The 20838-nt window shown below is 43.9% G+C and overlaps 1 protein-coding gene across 1 annotated transcript in view; it reads right to left on the reverse strand.

Moving 5' to 3' along the window:
• Window positions 1-9605: 9605 nt before the first annotated feature.
• Window positions 9606-20838, reverse strand: part of ELOVL2 (ELOVL fatty acid elongase 2) — an 87601-nt gene continuing 76368 nt past the window's right edge. Inside the window, exons 7-8 of the mRNA XM_050941643.1 lie at window positions 16936-17070; window positions 9606-10508 (exon numbers count right to left, since the gene is read on the reverse strand). Coding sequence (XP_050797600.1) covers window positions 10380-10508; window positions 16936-17070 — 264 coding nt within the window. The 3' untranslated portion in view covers window positions 9606-10379. The remainder of the gene's footprint in view (window positions 10509-16935; window positions 17071-20838) is intronic.

Genomic DNA, 20838 nt, shown 5'->3' on the forward strand with positions numbered 1-20838 from the left:
GCAACATTGTGCCATGATGCGTCATGATGATTATTTCATATTTGAAGCCAGTTAGTTGACTTTGGCAGCTCTCCTGAATGTGTTCCCTTTACAAAGCCATAGATGGTGGTAGTGGTATTTATTCACTCAGTTCCCTTATTTCCTTTCATCCTTTTAGGGGAAATAGAATTTAATTTTCTCACCCTTATTGTGAACCAAGAAAGATCATGCTGACATCAGTGCTCAAGAGGTGCAAAGATGCAACCAAAATGCACTGATGCTTATCAGCCTGGAGACTGAAATAACTTGACATGCAAATTGACTTTGACTCCCACATGATCTGTTGATGACACTGAAGATTATTAGAGTGTAATGTACATGCCTTGTCTTCTTGTTCAAGCTTCCATTTTTAAACCTTCTTTTCCAGGTGGCAGACATCTTGCATGATGTTACATCCATCGATGTTTTGTTTTGTGTGCATGTATCTCAGCATTGGTCTACCCTGGTAGCAGTTGTAATCAAAGGCTGCATGATGCAATTTTAAGAGCTTGTGAGATGGGTGACCTGGAAATAGCAGGAGCAGCAGGCAGACTTAATCCTTTCCAAAGTGGTTTATTAGTGTTACCTATTCTTCCCTCCTTTCCACCCGCTGGCATAAACTGCTTGCAGTTTATGCTTTTGTGCTATTCTGACACAGGCGGGCTGTGTGCTAGAGCAGTTTTCCAATTCTGGGAATGAAATATTTACAAACTGTTATCCACTCTATATGTGCAAATTAGCAGTGACATTTGAAAGGTTACAGTGGGGCTGAATACAGCTGCATTTTAATGCTTTTTGGATAGTAATTTGCCCCATGCAAAGAAAACATCAAACAATAGTGTAATAATTTAACAGGTTGTCTTCCATCCCACCCCCAAAACAATCATTACTATGTTGCAATCAGTACGGTGCTGAGACCACTAGCTGCAATGCGTATGCCTGCAAAGCTAATCTTAAAGAACGAGGGCTATTCCCTGAGCAATCTGATTTTTGTTTTTCTGTAGGACACTAGTAAGTGGAGACCTCTCTTCTCTGTCCTTTCTCCCTTAGCCTATCTCGCAGACTGGCTGACCTTATCTTGGCATGCAGAAGGTGAATGTGGCCTCTGGTTGTAGTTAAATGTTAAGGAGAATTAATATTTCAAGTAGAGTATCCTCAGGAATGAGTATTTAATTTTCCTGAAGGCTGGTAACATGTGAAAGTGATGTTATGTGGGGTTTGCCTATCCACTCTTTTCTCTGGGTCATGTCCTTTCCTTCTCTTGCTCCACTGCTCCTCCTTCCCTCCTCCCCCCTATAGTGGGGTGGTTACCCTGCTCCTGCCTGGAGGGGTTAAAAACAGCCTGGGAGAGGGCTGTGGCTAGGGCAAGCAGCTCCAAGGCTGATGGGGGAAGCAGCCTCAGCGGGGGCTGTGCCCCAGTCAGGGTCCAGCTGGCCCTTATAAGGGGGCAGTGGGCCAGGAACAGTCAGTCTTTTTCTGCCTCTAGAGAGGGAAGGGCTTGGCTGCTTAGGAGCTCACAGGGTACCTCGAGGGGTGCAGGGCTGGGGGAAGGCTAGAGAAGCTGGGGAGCTGTGGCCTGGAAACCATCCAGGCTGCAGGCCTTGTTAAAGGCCCAGAAGGGTACTGAGGTTGCCGAGGGCAGCCTAGGGATAGGCCAAGGCAGCAGGTCCAACTCCCTCTTGCATGTGATGAGTAGGCTGATACTGCAGTCTGCCCCAGTGAACAGGGGATAGATGGTGACTGGCAGTAGCCTGATACTGAGGTGAGGTGGGGATAGGGGGTTGGGGGTTCCCCTGAGTGGGGAAACCCAGATTGGGGGTTGCTGCAGTGGGCAGAACCCCTGGATAAAGAGCACCAGGGTCCAGGAGGGACATGGGGGGCCAGTGGTAAGCGGGACGCCGGACTGAAGAGGGCGCTCTGGAGCTGGAAAAAGAGCAAATTCCCAGGAAACCAGCAGGAGGCGCTGCAGGGGTGTGTGTCTCACGGTTACAGCCCCCCATGAAGAGGTTCATAAACACCAATCAAAGATAGTAGAAGGACTTGCATGTCTGCCTCTGTTTTAATTTTGAATCTGAAGTTGTTGATTATATTTGATGTGGTTTTCTTACCAAACACCTACTGGGGGAATTCCTGGGGCAGGGGAGGAACAATGGAGAATCAAAGGATCAGCCAACAGGCAAGGACCAATTTTAAAAAAAAAACTATCTAAGCATTTGTAAAAACTTGTCCTCTGAACAAGGCCTATAATCAGGGAGTGTTTGGGGAATTCAAAGTTCCTGTGAGACAGAAAGTGCCTGCAGAGCTACAGTACAGTACAATGAATTCAGATGTTAATGAACTGCGTAGGCAAGAGGACTAAATTATCTTATTAATGACACTGCACCCTTTTTGGTCCAATGACTTTTTTGATTGGGACTGTATCTGAGGGTAGAAAATGCAAACTGACCCATTCCCAAAAGTTATAGAAACCATCCTCTGACTAAAATCTTGCTGGAAAACTGCTCTCTTTTTAAAGGAGGATTTAGTCTTGTCAGCACACCTAGAAATGCTTAAAATGCCAAAAGCCAGGAGTGATCAAGTTAAACCTGCAGTTCCATCTTCCTCATGTCTGTTTCTGGTATTAGAGGATTCTCCTTCAAGCCATAACTTTCAGCCTGCTAGCGTTCTAGTAGGTAAGACAGCTTGTCAAGAGGCAGTGACAGAAACATTTGATGTGGTGGTTGAATTTATTTCACAGTAGATACAACGGGGATATCTTAAAATATCCTCACTCACGATTATCAGACCATATTTCCACCTTCAGAGAGAGTGTTCTTTTAAAGGAGCTTCAGCAGAGTTATAGAAAACATTATTTGTGTTCCGTTGTCCTGTAGTGGTGGCTGAGGGTAACTTTTTTTTTTTATTTAATTTATTTTTTTTAATTTGTTACCTTACAGATGGATACATTTGTCCACTTTTGGCCATTTTCCTCAGAGAGGTTAAAAGAAAAGCTGAGCCAGCCAAACTTGAGGCTTTTTTTTTTTTTTTTTTTTTTTTTGCCCAGCAACATCTTTGTTGTTGTGTAAATTCTCCCAAGACCTTTCAAGTGTGCAAAGAGTTACACTAGAGATTAAAAATGTAAGTGAATGTACACCAAGTTTGCTTGGCTTGTTTGATATTTGTTAGTGGATTGGAGTAATTTCACTAATTTTTGGCAATGTGCATCATAGCAGGTAACACAAAATGCAGGGGGAAATGATTGTAATAAATGAATGGCATAGATTACAAAAGAATTATGAAGTGAGCTGAAAGACTGTCGCACTGTAGTACTTATTCCTAACTGCAATACATGACCCATGCTATAGCAGCTGTTTGTCTAACCAGGACACTTGTCTACTCTGAGGCTCATTCAGTCTGACAATAAAAAAGAAAAAACAATTTCTTAGACCCAAATCCTCTGTAGGTGGGCAGGGCCTCAAACACAGTGGGATCATTGCAGTTCTGCTGTAGAGGGAAGGCAGGATGGTAAGAGCTCATGCAGGTGGTTGACACCTCCTGCACACCATGGGAGCTCCCAGCAAAGAAGCCCATTGTTGGATGTAGAGTTGTTCCTCCATGCGTGGAGCAGGGCTGCCCGGGGGAGGGGGGGGTTAAGTGGGGCAGTTTGCCCCAGGCCCTGGGCCCCACAGGGGCCCCCACAAGAATATAGTATTCTATAGTATTGCAACTTTTTTTTATGGAAGGGGTCCCCAAAATTGCTTTGCCCCAGGCCCCCTCAATCCTCTGGGCAGCCCTGGAGTGGAAAGGGATAAAGACTGTAGAAGCTTTAGGCTAGGTTAGTGACCAGAAACAACGCTGTTACTGCTCTGTAGTGTGTTCTGGAGTAAGCGTGCGGGAGGAGATCTCCTCCCTTTGTTCCCATGGAGTTGATGAATGTGCTGCCAAATTAAATGGGTCTTGGGTCTCTTTGGGCTTGTCAGACTTCATATCCAGCTGGTCTGAGGCAAAGAATTTAAAACTGCATGTGAATTGACCATAATGGGGAGGTGGGAGGAGGAAGGGTATTTAGAGACTGAGGCCATGGCTACACTGGAGAGTTGCAGCGCTGGTAGTGGGTTTACAGCGCTGCAACTTAGTAATTGTCCAGACCTGCAAGGCACATCCAGTGCTGCAACTCTCTGGCTGCAGCGCTGGCTGTACACCTGGTCTGCTTGGGGTATAATGATTGCAGCACTGGTGATGCAGCGCTGCTCTGCAGGTGTGGCCACCAAAAGCGTTGTAATTGGCCTCCAGGGTATTAGGAGGTATCCCAGAATGCCTGTTCACAACAAACCGGAAGACCGGGCTCCCCGGAGCTGCTTTCTAAAAAACAAACACAGCTCCTATTTGCTCAAGAAGAGGCAGGGGAATTGCTTTGGAATGTTCACAGCTGTTTGCTTGAGTAGAGAAGCCACAGGGTGGAGGGGGAGTCCGTGTTGGAGCTCGGAGTGCATAATTTGTTCATAGAATCATAGATTATTAGGGTTGGAAGGGACCTCAGGAGATCATCTAGTCCAACCCTCTGCTGAAAGCAGGACCAATCCCGAAATCCCTAAGTGGCCCCCTCTAGGATTGAACTCGCAACCCTAGGTTTAGCAGGCCACTGCTCAAACCACTAAGCTATCCCTCTGCCCCCATTGCATTTAGTGAATAAGAGAGGGGTGGGGGAAGGGCTCAAAACTTTTAAAATGATTGCAGGTTGGTGATGTGTATGTTCCAGTCCTTAGAACTTGCAAGGCAGGGAGCTGACAGATCTAAAAATCCCCCCCCCTCTCCCCCATGCTCCCCCTCACCCCTCTCTTTTGAAAAGCATGTGGCAGCCGCTTGAACGCTGGGATAGCTGCCCACAATGCACCACTCCCAACAGTGCTGCAAATGTGGCCACACTGCAGCGCTGTCCCTACTCAGCTGTACAAAGACAGCTGTAACTCCCAGTGCTGCACACCTCCAAGTGTAGCTATACCCTGACAAGGTTTGATCAGATGAGTGTTGCACTATGTCACCACTTTGTGTGAAAGTGGCATTGTGTGTCCCATACTGCGCTCCTGGAGACATGTTCCATTGTGAATGGGTGGAGTTCCCAACCCCACTCTGCACACAAATTAGCATTCAGAGTGGGGTTGGGAACTCCACCCATTCACAATCATAATGGTAGCTTCCTCTGAAAAACTGACATCAAAGGGAAGCATAACAAACAATTACCCTAAAACATTTGCTCAATGAAACTTGCTCGAGGGCAGGAGGTACTTGAAGCTGTGGAGGACTTTTCTCAGACCATCTGCATCCAGGTGAATATCCATCAAAGAGTTCTCTCTGTCCAAGTTCCAGGAAAAGATTGCCTCAGATAGTCTGACCCCCAGCTATTTATGCTTCAAATAACAAAGAAAAGACTGATTTGTAAAATTTTTGTTTATTTACAATGTTAAGTGTTACAGGAAAATCAGTTTTAAAAAGTTGCCACCTTTTTTTGTTTTTCAAAGTTGCAGCATTTTGGTGTTTAAAATACATCTAAAGAACTCAGAATATACCTGATTCCAGTCTTTCTGGTGGCTTGGATTGGTAAGGTGATGCTTTTCTATATTTCTATTTTTTTTCAGCCCTTTGAACGTTTTCAAGTAAGGCAATTTTTTTTTTCCTTTTAAAATTAGGTTTCAACAAAACAAAAGACAATCTTTAAATTACTCTGAAAACCAAACCCAGGAAAAACTTTAACCATTGAATGCTGATGTTTTCCAGACTGCCAGTCAAGTGAATGTTTAGGAACATATTCATGCTCTCTGCACCCAAAGGTTATGGATTCTATTCAGACTAAACTCAGGATTCCATGTTGGGCCACAAAACCTCTTCATTGCCCTACCTCTATATTGTGGGTCTAAGATTAACTTGCTTGACACCAATTAATAATTATGCCTTCTGACTCTGGAATCTTGCTCCTGATATGAGGCTAAAATGACTTCTAGTAATGTCTGGGAGGCAGAGTGACAACTCTGACTATATGAAAAATCATGGGACTTCCTGTCAACTCTGCTTTGGTGACCAGTGGTGCCTAGGCATTAGCTCATAAGTCTAATAACCCATCATTTGAATTTACTTCTATTCATTGACCAGCTGCCTCCTCCCGCATCTAGTCAGTTGACCTGCTTTTGTCTGTGCCCCTCACAGCTGAAGACATTTCTCATACAAAATCTATGCCTGCGAGGTCTTCCAAAGTTTTACCCACATTTAAAGAGCTCACACTTCCCATGTGATGTTTGCAGTGTTGTTGTAGCCATGTTGGTCCCAGGATATTGGGGAGACAAGGTGGATGGGACCATGTCTTTCAGTGACCTGAAAAAGAGCTCTGTGTAGACTGAAAGCTTCTCTCCCCAACCAATAGAAGATATTACCTCACCCACCTTGTCTCTAACGTCCCATTTGAATCCGTTTGACTAGTTGCTCACTTCTTGGGATTTTTACAATGTTTATTGGAGAGAACTGCCAAGCAAAATCTCTCTGAAGTGCCAACTTAAGCTACTCATTCATGCTGATTAATTCTGAATTTAGATTGTTGTGGGTTTTTTTAACATGTCCTGGAAGGATGAGACTTTCATTGTGGACAGAATGAAGACATCAGCTCAAAGAGGAGCAAGGATGTGGCTGTGATATGCAATGAGCAGGAGTTAGAAGATATTCCAGTGCCATTTATGTAAATACTTGACTACTGCATAGGGTGATCAGAAGTCCCAATTTTATAGGGATAGTCCTGATTTTTGGGTTGTTTTCTTATATAGGCCCCTATTTTACCACCACCACCCCCATCCTGATTTTTCACACTTGCTGTCTGGTCACCCTACTACTGCAGCTAGTTTTGGTCATCTAATTTATTAAAACATTGCACAGTAACAAGGCTGCTTAAATGAGCTGTCTGTGCTGCAGTGGGGATTACAATCTTCTGCTTCAGTATAATCAGGAGCGGCGCCAGGGTTTTTGGTGCCCGAGGCAGGGGTCCTTCCGCGCCCCTGGTCGTTGGTGGCAATTCTGCGGCAGGAAGGTCCTTCCGTGCTCCCGGTCTTCGGGGCACTTCAGCGGCAGGTCCCAGAGCGAGTGAAGGACCTGCCACAGAATTGCCACCGAAGACCTGGAGCGTGGAAGGACCCCCTAGCTGCCGAGGGTGGCAAAAGGCCACCCCCCCAAATCCTGGTGCCCTAGGCAACTGCCTAGGTCACCTAAATGGAAGTGCCAGCCCTGAGTATAATGGTTGCATTCAGGCAGTCAGAGTCATAACTAGAGGAGGTCCAAATCAGGGATCTGACTCAAGGTCGTCCCTATCTATGGTGGTGCCCTACGCAGCGCAAGCACCTGCACCCCCCCATGTGGGGGGCTGGCCTCTCTGAGGTGGGGGAGAGAGGAGCTGCACTCAAGGGCTGCATGGGCAGGAGCTGTGAGAAGGCAGCAGCAGGGCAGGGAGGTACGGGCAGGGGCGGTTCTAGCCATTTCGCCGCCCCAAGCACAGCGGCACGCCGTGGGGGGTGCTCTGCCGGTTGCCAGTTCCGCAGCTCCGGTGGACCTCCCGCAGGCGTGCAGATGCTCCACTGAACCCGTGGGACCAGCGGACCCTCCGCAGGGATGCCTGACCCTGGGCGTGGGGAATTAGCGGTGGGCCTGGCAATGGCAGCAGGAGGCAGAGCGACCCGGCCCCAGCCCACTCCGCTACGCTCCCCTCCCCAGCTCTCAGCCCTGACACTTGGGTCAGGGGGCTTGGAGGAAGGGGTCAGGCCTTCCCCCGCACTCAGCAGCGATGGTGGCGGGAACTGCAGCAATGCAGCTGGTAGCTGGCAGAGCAGGCTGGGGTCAGGTCATTCTGCTTCCCACTGCTGCTGGTGAGTGCAGGGGTGGGCCTGACCACTTCTGCTGGCTCCAGTACCCCCATTAATCCTGTGGGCTGCATTGCTCGGGGGAAGGAGTGGAATGGGGGCAGGATGGAGTGGGGGGCTGCTCGGGGGAAGGAGTGGAATGGGGGCAGGATGGAGTGGGAGGCTGGCCGCTGCGTGTTCTGCATATGCCTAAGCACGGCCCTGATCTGACTATCTTCAGACAGGCCCATGGGCTTGCAGGCACACATTCAGACTGAACTCTGAAATGACCCCATCCCATTGCCTTGCAATTCTTCCCACTGATCGAAAATGTCCATCCTCTCCTATGTTACCCCATCACCTCAATCTGCTCCTTTTCTTATTGCTCCCAAGTCCCTAGTGTGTCTGCTCCTTCTTCCTTCTACTAATATCTCTACTCACTTAAACTGGTGTCTGCCTGCATACAATATTCCCTAAGGCAGCTGACTGTCTCTTTACATGTGATACTTCTGGGGCCATGGGCTCAGCCAGAAGAGTGGAGTCTCCAGGCAGACCAGCTGAGAGAATTTGAGGACAGGGATTTGGAATTTCTCCCATCACTTCAGTACCTCAGCTCTCTCATGTGCTCACCTCAACAAGCCAAACAGAGATGAGAGGAAGGGCCAGTCAATAGCATTCCTACAAAGCTTTCTGAACTTGTGGGAGCTGCGGGGTTGGTATTGATGTCCGTTATCCAGTAAAGGGTAGTAAAAAATTACTAGAGAGTTGTTTTTTTTTGAGTTGGCAATGTTTCCCTATAAGAGGGGTTTGAAGAAGCTAGAACTACTTTAGTTTGAAAAAGAGAATTAGAGGAGATGTGTTCTGCCCCATTTCATAATACGGGAATAGGGTGGGATGGGATAGGAATACGGGAATAATACAAGAATAAGAGGGGCAAATGCAAAACTAAATAAATGCAATGGATTTGGGGAAATACTTTTTAAAAAGTAATGTCCAGCTAACCTAGGGAACTCACTGCTGCAGGGTGTTACTGAGGTGAATAGGTTGGTGAGAGAAAATAAAATTGACTAATATCAGTTTAGCATTTATTTGACTAAGAATAATATCTGTACAGATAAAATTACAAGGGACAATGATCTCTGTGCTTCAAGGCACAACCAGTTTAATAGCTAGAGATAGGAAATCTCCTCCATCCCTCTTTACAGAATACAGTAGCACAATCTGCTACTTTTTTACATCTTCATAGGGTGCATTCTCCATTAGTGACTGATGGAGACTGGACCGGTGGGCTACTGATCAGTTCTGATATGGCAATTCCTATAGGATGTGCCCTGGATTCTGTGGGATTCACTCCTCTTAAGTTCAATTTACTTTCCAGAGTCCTTTCATATAGCATGGGAATTTGATTCATATGCAGGCTGTTTGTGCATTAGTATTTTTTTCTTCACATGCATTTGAGACTCTTTATGGCTTTTAAGGGCTTGTCCTCACTAGGTTATTTTTTTTAATTAAATTAAAAATCATGGGCTTTCCTGTCAACTCTGCTTTTGTGACAAGTGGTCAAAGAATTTACTCAAATTTCTCCTAGCTTTAACTGGACCAACTAGCTCGCTCTAAAGTACAGCTCCTTTGTCTCCACTAGAGTTCTCAAAGGAGTTAATTAAATGGAGTCAGGTAACTGCATCTAACACCACACCTTTAAACCCTAATCTAGACAAAGCCATTGTCGTCTTTGAGTTTTTTGGACTAGGCCCTATGTGCATAAAGCAAATGTGTGGTGCATATTTCTGTGCATGCTGAAATTGTAAATGTGGGGCACAGGGACTGACACTAATTATTGTTCCATTAGTTGCATTATTTTCCTGAAATAAAAATTTCTATGATGATGGAGGGAGGTTTGATGTCCTCGGGACTGACACACGATGGAGTGTGTTTTGAGAGAGGCTGTGAAGGGGCAGAACAGGGGTGCTAATGGAGTCAAGCACTGGTATGAATTATCTATCCTGTTGATTTCCATAAGTGGTCTTGACTAAATTAGTCAAAACAGGTTGACCACTCACTGCCTTTCAGCTTAAGTCAGCAGAGCATGACACAGGTATTCTGGAGACCCTCCATGTACATAGGATGTGCCCAAACCTTTTAGTCTGAATAAAACCCTACCTTTTGAAGGCTACCATGAAAATGTGACCACTCTTTGGGTTTCCCAGTGAAATGTTTTTGTAAGGCATTGTGTCAACATTAGAGATTGACGAATGTACCTTTTTTACATGTGGGAAGGGGATGATGCCTCACATGGCCGTTCTCATTTTGATGGTGATCTTGGACAAAGCACTTAAAGCTACACACTGTTAAAATCTAAATAGCAATACATTAATAAATGTCTGGTACAAAGACCTGATAAATGTAACCAAACTGAGTCCGAGTTTACACTAAAACTGTGTCTTGTAACTGTCTTTTTTTTAATTTAGAAAAAGTGGAAAAATACTACAATGTAGTATTGAGTTACTGTACTTATTGTGCTTTCTTATTGTTCAGAACCCCATTGGCTGCAGTGAAGTAGTCTTTATGGAAACCATTCCTGATTTCTGTCACAGGAGGGACCTTCTTCATATCGGTTCTTGAAGGCATTTTCTGGTATGTCTATAAAGAGCAAAATCCCAAGGTAAATAATTGGTTTCATTTAGTAGAGGTGTGCTCGCGCGCACACACACACACACACACACACACTACGTCTTACAATTAATTGTAAAAGTTTGACTTGAGCTCTCAGCTGTTCTCTAGAGGCAAATACGTATCAGATTACAGGTTGAACTAAGGGAGCTATGCTATGTACAATATGGGAAGTCTTTACTGGTATTGCTGTAACACCTAAAGATCTCGACTGAGGCAAAGGACCCATTGTGCTAGGCACTGTATGGACACACAGAGTAAGAAAGCGCCCCTGCCCCGAAGACTGAAATAACACGGGCCAAGGAAGTGCTCTTATCCCCATTTTCCATATGAAGAATTGAGGCACAAAGAGACTATCCAAGGTCTATGGCAGAACCAGATCTTTTGAGTCACAGTCCTAATACTTGACTACCTCACAGGGCTAGTGTAAGGTGCTCAGATACTGGAGTGATTATAACCATATAAAAGCCTAGAAGGGGAAAAAGTAAAACATTTCACAAAGGCCACCAAATGGCTGTAAGATACCACCATGATGGGTGCAGGATAGGAACCCTAATAGAACAGGATGATGGGTCACTTCTGCTTAGACCAGAACCCTTGAGCTACTGTGCTGTGCGTATTATACACATCACTGTGCCTTTCATTGATTGTACTTTATATATCTCTCATTTAATTTTCTTCCCTTTTTGATTTTTTTTAAAAAATCTTTATTTTAAGCAAACATTTATTTTAACAAGTACTGTATCAGAGGGATAGCCATGTTAGTCTGTATCCACAAAAACAAGGAGTCTGGTGGCACCTTAAAGACTAACTGATTTATTTTGGCAAACCTCAACCTGTTTGTTTTAAGACCTCAGCAGGCTCCAAAGCCCATACAGTAGAGCTGATATTTTTAAATGGTACGTTTTAACTTTCCTGTCACCTGTAATTTCTAAAATTATTTTTCATTTACAAACTTGAGAAATATATTGCACCTGACACTTCAATTTGATGCTCACTTTTAGAGCTAAGCACCAATGCCTGTTGACTTTTTCTAACAATGCTCTTTCTGTGTGAGTCTCCCCAAAATATTAAAAATTTATAGAGGTTCCTTTTCTTTCATCTGCCTCTCCAACCTCTAGCCAGAGTCCTTTACTTAGAACTAGTAGTGTTTTGCGGATGTATGACCCATATTTCTTTGACTCACATAAAACAGTTTGTGGTCTCTCAATAGGCCTCTTTATCATCCCAACTGGTAAATGAGAAACTAGATGTTAATGGGCATGCATTCTACTGAGGAAAATGCAGACAAGTTTAAGTGGGCATCTGTGCTGATCAGCAGTTAATCTATTTTCAATAATTAATAATAATAATAATTTTTATTAATCAGTCTAAATACTGATTTCAACAAGATCAGGGGCTATTGTGTTGTCTCTGACTTACCTGAAAAGATTAGGTAAGGCACATCTAAACTGGCAGTTACATTGCCAGCAGTTACAGGGCTGCTCAGAGAGTGCTGAAGGGAAACCTCTGTTGTGTGTTCACACTACTAGCTGTCTGCGCAATAGCATGTTCACATTTGCGACACTTACATCAGTATTCAGAGCAGTGCTATCCCACAGAGCATCTCTTCCTCTTTTGCTGTTAAGATTTGTGGGAAGGTGGAGGGGTTGCGGGGCATCCTGGGTCCTGTCCCAAGGCCCTGTGATGCACTGCTTCACATCCCAGCAATCCCTGCATTTCTGTCCACAATTGGCGCCATCTTTCAACAGTTTGTGTACTGCACGCTCTGCCTCTTCAGTCTGCAGGAATGGATCCTGCACTGTTGATCAATATGATGCTCGCTGTCCTTAATACATCACGAGTGGCAGTGGAGTTATTCCTTAAACTACAAAGGCCAGCAGAGTTCAACACTGATCTCGCCACACATAGTAGCTACAACATGAGATTGCTTGTGGCATTAATGAAGGTGCTGGCTACAGTGGAATGCCGTTTTTGGACTCGGGAAACCAGCACTGAGTGGTGGGATCACATGGTCATGCACGTCTGGGATGAGGAGCAGTGGCTGCAGAACTTTTGACTGAGGAAAGCTACATTCATGGCACTGTGTGATGAGCTCACCCCAGCCTTGTGGCGCAAAGACACGAGAATGAGAGCTGCCCTGTCGTTGGAGAAGCACGTGCCGATTGCACTGTGGAAGCTGGCTACTCCAGACTGCTACCAATCGGTTGCTAGCCAGTTCGGAGTAGGAAAGTCAGCCTTTGGACTTATGTTGACGGAAGTGTGCAGGACCATTAATTGCATCCTTCTCTGAAAGGTCGTGACTCTGGGCAATGTGCGTGATATTGTGGATGGCTTTGCACAAATGGGCTTTCATAACAGCAGAGGGGCGATAGATGGTACACACACTCCAATTTTGGCACCAGGTCACGAGTACATAAATTGAAAGGGGGTATTTCTCAATGGTTCTCCAGGCACTTGTGGATCACTGTGGGTGTTTCACGGACATTAACACAGGCTGGCCAAGAAAGATGCATGACATGTGCATCTTTCGGAACACTGGCCCGTTCAAGAAGTTGCAAGCAGGGACTTTCCTCCCGGACCAGAAGATCACTGTAGGGGAAGTGGAAATGTCTATTTTGATCCTGGGAGACCCCGCCTGCCCCTTAATGCCGTGGCTTATGAAGGATCACACGGGGCACCTTGAAAGCAGCAAGGAGAGTTTCAACAGGTTGAGCAAGTGCAGAATGACTGTGTGCGCTTTTGGCCATTTAAAGGCCCACTGGTGCTGCCTTTAAATGGACCTGGCTGATGACAATATTCCTATGCTTATAACGGCTCCATAATATTTGTGAAGGGAAGGGTGAAAGCTTCACTCAGGGTTGGACCACTGAGGCTCAGTGCCTGGAGGCTGAATTTGAATAGCCAGAGACCAGGGCGCAGCATGGGGCCATAAGGATCAGGGTTGCCTTGAGGAAGCAGTTTGGAAGCTGAAATCCACTAATATTTGTTGCTATGCTTGGGAGTGCAGTGCTTGTAATGCTTGGAGGTGATTGTGATTGGTGCAGACGATGCACTATGAAGGCTTAAGAAAATTGCCTGTTGCTTTGCAGGGCTCTGTTTGCTTTCAGTTGATGGAATAAAGATTGCTTTGAAACCCAAACAATTCTCTTATTAAAAAAACAACAACCGGAGGAGAGAGACAAACAAAAAACACCTCAGCACTGTGGGGGATGTGGGAAGGTGGGGGTGTCCTGGGACAGTTAAAGATCTGTGTATGTCCAGGTATCATATGCAACCATGTCCTTTGCAGTACAGTGCAGCAGGTACTGTTCTTCAGCAGGGCTAAACTGCAGAGGGACAGGTGTTGAGTGCAGTGGTTAATGGGAGTCCACAGGGCTGGACTGTGATGGGGCAGGAGTGGAATGCAGCGGGTACAGACTGGAGCCAGGAGGTTGATAAGAGAGTGTTGCAGTGTCTGGAAGGCACATGGGAAAGTTTTGCGACAGCAGCTGCAAGGGAGGATGGGTGTGGCACTGCTTAGTTGGCAGTGCTAGTAGCGCCTGGAGCGTGTCTGCTTGGTGCTCCATAACCTTTAAGAGCTGCTTCGTTCTGGTGCACCACGTTCTCCTTTCGGTCCCTCTTCTTGCTGTCCTGCCGCTCCTTCAATTCATGTTTTTCAGCCATGGAGTGCATCATAATATCACACAGAAAGTCCTCTTTAGTTTTTCGTAGCTGCTTTCTAATTCTGCGCAGCCATTTGGCTGGCAGTAACCTTGGGAGCCCAGCCTCCCTCTTTGTTATCTCTGTGAAGCCAAAGTGCAACATTTTACAGAAGTAGTATTGTTTGCAACACGCAGACCACTGATTCAGTGATTTAAAACGCAGCCACTATTCACATACCTGTCGCTAACTGGCTGACCCCAGGCAAGCACACATGAGCCACAAGACCCCCAAAATGATGAGGAACCACAGAGGCGGGGAAATCACTCTTCCTGGACCCTGCTGTACACTGGGCACGTAGCTCTTGGGGAGAGGCAGCACTGTAGGGGGGACCTTATAATCATTACTGTCCCATAATTAACACAGTCTGTGGAAAATGTGGGAAGATATCTTACTGCTGAGGGTGAGCAGGGAATCAAGGGAGGGTCTTCTCCAAGACTGTGGCTTCCACCCTGGCATTTATGCGGCTCACCTATGTACAGCAATGGTCCCCTAGGCTGATGGCAGAGTGGCGTGGGAAAGTTACCCTTAATAGGGCAAGAACCAAAGAAGCTCTGCCAAAGAACCTGCGCAGCAGATTGCCCAGTAGCTCCAAGAGAGTTTCCTGGAGATCTGAGGCAGATTTCTGTGAAGTGTGGGAGTCAATCAACACCCTGTTCTGCTGCTCAGACTAGGTATGTGGTGGTATGTGCAACATACAGACACAAGCCTGCTTTCTGCAACCCTCCTGGCCCCAAGAACTCACTTCAGCAATTCCCAAAATCAAAGCCACTTACCAGGGGCTTCCTCTCCTGTTTGTGCTTCACCAAGTTCTGACCACTGTGACTGGCTAGCCACCTCTGGGGTAGAGAAGGGCTCCTGGCTGCATGTATCTCTGGCCTCCGAGTCATCCTCTGCCTCTGGGTCCCCCTCTTCCTTCAAGATTTCCTCTTCCTGACTCAGTCCGCATTGACTGTCACACGAGTTACCAAAGAATCCAGAGTGGTCTTCGCAGTGGAGGTGGGGTTGCCACCGAGTGTTGCATCTAGCTCTTTGTAGAACCGGTAGCTTGTGGGCACAGCACCAGAACGGTGTTTTGCTTCTCGCACCTTGCGGAAGACGTTTCGCAGCTCCTTCGCTTTGACCCTGCACTGCAGTGTGTCCCGGTCATGGCCCCTTTCTGTCATGCATTGTGAAATCTATCTGTAGGTATCATAATTCCTACGGCTGGAGCGCAGCTGGGACTGGACAGCCTCCTCTTCCCAAATGCCAATGAGGTCCAGCAGCTCGGCATTGCTCCAAGCAGGGGATCGCCAGGTGCACGAAGCAGGCATGGTCACCTAGAAAGATGTGCTGAGACCACTGCACGCATCACCGAGCAAACGGGAAGGGGACTTTCAATATTACCAAGGAATTTAAGGGGTGGAGCACCTGAGGGCAGGGCAGTAGAGTTCGAATCGATGACCAGAGAGGTGAGAACAGGCATTGTGGGACACCTCTCAGAGGCTAACTGCAGTGCTGTAATCAACCAGGATGTTTACACTGGCACTGTGGTGCTGTAGCCCTGGCGCAGAAACCTGTATGCCTCTCACTGGAGTAGGTATATTTTTTTTATATTTATTTATTTATTTACAGTGCTGCAACTGCGCAGTCTCTGTGCACTAAGTGGCCTGGCCGTGTGTACACCTCAGGAGTTACACAGCAGAAAGCAGCTTTGTTGTGCAGAAACTTGCTAGTGTAGACAAGGCCTAAATGTAGAATTTCCAAAAACAGATATTCCTGCGCATTTGTGTTTAGACTGGGGAAACATGTAAAATGATATCAAAATTCCACTCTTTCTTGGAGTTTTGTACCCTGAATCAGCATATCAAAATTTAAAAATTATATGGAGAAAATGTAAGGATGGGGGGAAAAAAATAGTAAATGTATTTCAATTTACTTCTGCATTAGGATATTTCCAAGCATGCCTTTAAAAATAAAAGTGAAATGAAACTAATACCTCAAAACCTGTTCAGTACACATTGAACACTGTTTAAATTGTATAGATAGGATCTGAGACCTGGTAACTGTTGGATGTGTGACCTACTAGGGAGTTGAATTAAACTATGATCCTGCATGAAAGGCTATTGGTCCAAATTTTTTTTATCTGATCAATTGGCTACAAGGATGTAATTTGAGACATAGCTCATTGTTGGCCCCATCTGATGCCCAGTTCTTCCACGGGTATTGGATAAGGCATTTTAATATACACATCACTCACTTAGCCTGAATTTTTCTCAATTTGCAGCCATTACAACAAGGTTATCCAGTGATAAAAGGCTCATTGTATTAAAACAGCAATAAATTCAGTCTTTGAGACTGGAATTTGCATTTTGCAGAGACTGCGTTGTTGTTGTTGTTTGTTGTTTTTAAAGATATATTTTATATAATAGCAAAAAACCAACTAAACAAAAAACAACAAACATAAATACCCACCAAAAACAAAAAAAATCTGGTATTTTCTTTTAATAAAATGCTAACAATTTGATTGTATTAAGGTTTCTTATGTCATGGATCAGTCCATTTGGCAAAACATTCTAGATTTCTGATTTCTGGTAGCACAGTGCATGGTGGTATAAATTCACAGAGTTGCACTCATCAGCAAATCAGGAGCTTGATGAATAAATATAACCTGAAATTAGACCTCAGTGTAAGAGTTTTAATTTCCCCAGCTTACCTTAATATAAAAGTTTATAAACAGAATAACCAGTGTGGCCATGTATGAAAACTGGAACATGAGGCAACCAAATGGAAATCCACATGGCTTCACAGCAGCACTAAGAGTGTGGATAATGGTGAGCAGAAACTGAATCTGTAAAAGACATATATTTTATTTATATACATTTAGATGAGGATTTTTTTGTTTGTTTGTTACTATTTGAGCATTTTCAGGAAAGAGGATGGTGATCATTTAATCAGGTATTTCCTATGCAATCTCCAGATTATAATTTTTTTGTAGTTTGTGAGCATTATGTTGGGGACATTGTTCTAAGCCTATCAGAATTATTCCCATATAAGGCCTAAAGAATTAAGGGTTGGCCATTTTATAGATACTTTTGAAAACACAAGTTTTCTTCCAGGACTGGCTGGCAAACTGGTAGCTATGCTCTTTTAATAGGGCTGGGATGTCCCCTAGAACACTGTGCCACCTACAGCATCATCTTTAAAGCAGAACCTGAGAGAAACCTGATGAATATCTGAGACCTGAAGAAGTCATTTCAAAAGACTGAGCTGAAAATGGAACATCCATTTTAAAGGAGAAACTAGAAGTCTGGGTCAGGCAGGCGTTGGTTGTGTTGGTAGGTGTAAGAATACAGCAAATAAAGGAGAAATGAGATGGGGAGGGAGCTGCAAAAGATCTTTATTTTGGATTATCAAACATGGCCTAATTAACTGGATCATATGACCCTATCCAACCGAATGAATTATGCGGTACTCTATGGAACCAATGTACTGTATGTAGTTTTATTTAGAATGAGGCATTATTCTGTTTTAAGTGTGCAGGAAAACAAAAGACCTAAGATGCAGTCCTGATTCAAAGAATACACATTTTCACAAGACCGTTTTAGAGCTTTTTGCTGGTGTCTGTTCCCAAAATAAGAATAAAGAAGTCTTCTTCTTTTAAAATGTAAATAAGTAGAGAACATTCTACTACCAGTAAGGAGTGCAGCATGATATGTTTTTGAAACAACACAATTCTTGATGTATTAATGCTGACTACAAAGGGCACATGGCTTTGTGTACTTTATCCAGTCTAAAGCAGATTTTTCTCAGAGAGTGTTTGTCTTGTGCTCTTGCTTCTTTATGTGATTTTTGCATTTTCTTATTGTACCAGAGCTACATTTCCTGTTTTGGAGAGACTTTGGTGCACGTAAGTAGCTGATGCACAACTTTTTGAAAAAAAAAAAGTCATACAATTTTAAAGCTCTATAGGAAAGTTATCTGAAAAGTATATCATTTTAACATCTTACAGAATTGATAGCTTTTATGACTTTTTAATCAGTGATGCATTTACCATGATTTAGTAGTGTCCATTTTCTATGCAGAAGGGCATAAATGATGGGAGCGTTTTTTATGATCTGTGGAGTTTCTCCTAGAATCACCTCATGCACTGGTGTCATGATATTTCTTTAAAAGGCAGCACGTAATGTATCATTTGAAATCTAATATCTCACTGATGTGTAATATTCTTGAGTAATGTATGTATGTGGTATGTATTAAGTGTTATGGCTATATGCTGAAATGATGACTAAAATGTGTTTAAGCCAGGTCTGTCAAGGGAAGGTGGTAAATAGGTCTGTCCTATACAAAGGAATGCTTGGTCAACAGGCAGAAACAGTGAAAGTCTGTTTACATATTAGGTAAACAAAGCTATCAAGCTAACAATCAGGGGAGAAGACCAGCTTCTGGAAAGAAAGAGAAACTGTATCTGGGCTGTACGCACAGGGGGTTAGAAATTCAAGTGACAAGCCATTGAGTCAATTGATTTATAATGCAGTAATGTATACAAAGTTCATTGACTCAGCTGTTTTATGAAAGCCTATGACAGACTGGGGTTTTATTTTATATAAGTATTTTTATAAGGAATTATGGATACTCATTGATATTAGACTGTACAACCTGTCCAATCAAAGGGAGAAACAGATCTCCGCCAGACAGGTAAATAGCTGTGCTGTTCCCACCTATCTAAATTTAAGCATGGTGGAATCAAAACAATGGAAACTCCACTTCCATCCTCCTAGGTATAGGAAAAACAGCATGAGGTCATCCTGCCTCTTGAAACAAGGTAATTGAACTTTGGAAGATATAAGCAAAGACAAACCGTCTTTGGCATCCATCACTAGACAGACACAAGCTGTCTTACAAGCTGAGAAAAATGGGTCCTTTGGCCAACAGGGTGGTGAAGTTTCTGGGAACTGAATATAGATGAGAGAGCTGCTTAGACAAAGATCTCTCACCTAGGAAGACAACATCTTGTACTTCTGTGGAAAGTCCTGACTGAGGAAAAGTCAGCTATGGCTGGGAAGAAGGAAGATTTGATGAGATCAACCATCTTGAACAAAGTCTGTACCTGACTAAACTGAGTTTTAGACATTTAGATGCATGTTTTCACTATTATTTGCTTGCAACCATTTATAACTTTATTCCTTTTATTTGACATCATTTAATCTGTCCCATTATTACTAAATCTGTTTTATTTTTACTATAAATCAACTCAGTGATTTGTTTGAAGGGAAGGGTTATGTACCCCAGTTAAATTAATAATCTGCAATGTGCTTTTGTGTCTCTCTCTTTAAAGGATCAACTAACCTTATTTCTTTGAGAGGGCCAGACACTAAAGGGTACATGGTTTTGGGAAAATTTCAGGACTGGGAGTGTGTTGGGGTCAGTTTGGTAGTAGTAACCAAGGCTGGTGGAAGCTATGGTGAGACTGTTGTGCTGTAGGCTGGCTGTGAGAGTCAAAGTTGCTGATCCAGGGATGTACGGCACATAGACACTTAGGATGTGACCTGCATGCTTTATATGCTGGTTGTTGACATCCAGTTTGTGAGGGACAACAGTAGGGCATTTCAGGCACCCAGCTTTACAAGGCAGGTGGTGACACAGCTCCACACTGGTCTGAATTGTATCCCCAAACATGACACTGTCAAAGTATACTGCATGGTACTATTGCTACATCTGAATCTTAACTGGCTCAATCCTGGAAAGTACTGCACACAGTGAACTTGTATTGATAGCAAGAATCAGGCCCATTCTATTTACTTGCAAATGTATCCTAAGATTTTTACCCTGAAACACATACAGAATAAAGGCCAGACTTTTTTTAAATGAAAGAAGATTGGCAGCCAAAAAAGTGTGCAAATCTTTCTTTTATGCTGACAAGATAGTCCACTTTTAAAAAGCTTGTCTCTGACAGTAATCCTACAAGGTTAAAACAATTAAAATTAGAATTAAACCATAAGTAGAATCAATGTGCTATGTTAAAAACAATAACGACAACAACAAAAATCTGGAATGAAAATGGCTGTTAAGGTAAGTGCAAAACTCCATTTCACATTCTTAGCCTTAAAAATAAGGTTTGGTATCTTTTTTTAAGTAAAGTTAATATGTCTGCCTTTTTGCATTTATGAACAGGCTTTACTTAAAGAATAGTTCTGCTCTGAAAATTTACTTCCTAAAAATGGCACGGAGGGAGGAGGGCACATTGATTGATTGTTTCTCAGTGATGCCAGATCATATTTGAAAACTTAACAAGTAAAGGGATGTTTGTTCATTTTTCTGTGTGTGTGTTTAACTTCCGTTAGTAGACAGGTCAAGCTGGATTCTCACTGGCTCATGTATCACCAACAAGGATTCTACAGGAGAACCTAGCTTAACAATTCTAGTGGTCTTGTGTGAGCCAGAGCTGTATTGACTTAGCAGCTCTAACAGGAGTAAAAAGCAAAAAACACATCCGTGAAGTAAGCAGCTGTAATTGAATAAACTGTGGGACTAAGTCTAATGTATAATAAAATGCCTTTTGTATGTAGTTATTTTTCAGAGAAGAACCACACTTTAAAAGCCACAGCAATTGGACATT

This window comes from Gopherus flavomarginatus, chromosome 2, assembly GCF_025201925.1.
Source record: "Gopherus flavomarginatus isolate rGopFla2 chromosome 2, rGopFla2.mat.asm, whole genome shotgun sequence".
Taxonomy (NCBI): domain Eukaryota; kingdom Metazoa; phylum Chordata; order Testudines; family Testudinidae; genus Gopherus; species Gopherus flavomarginatus.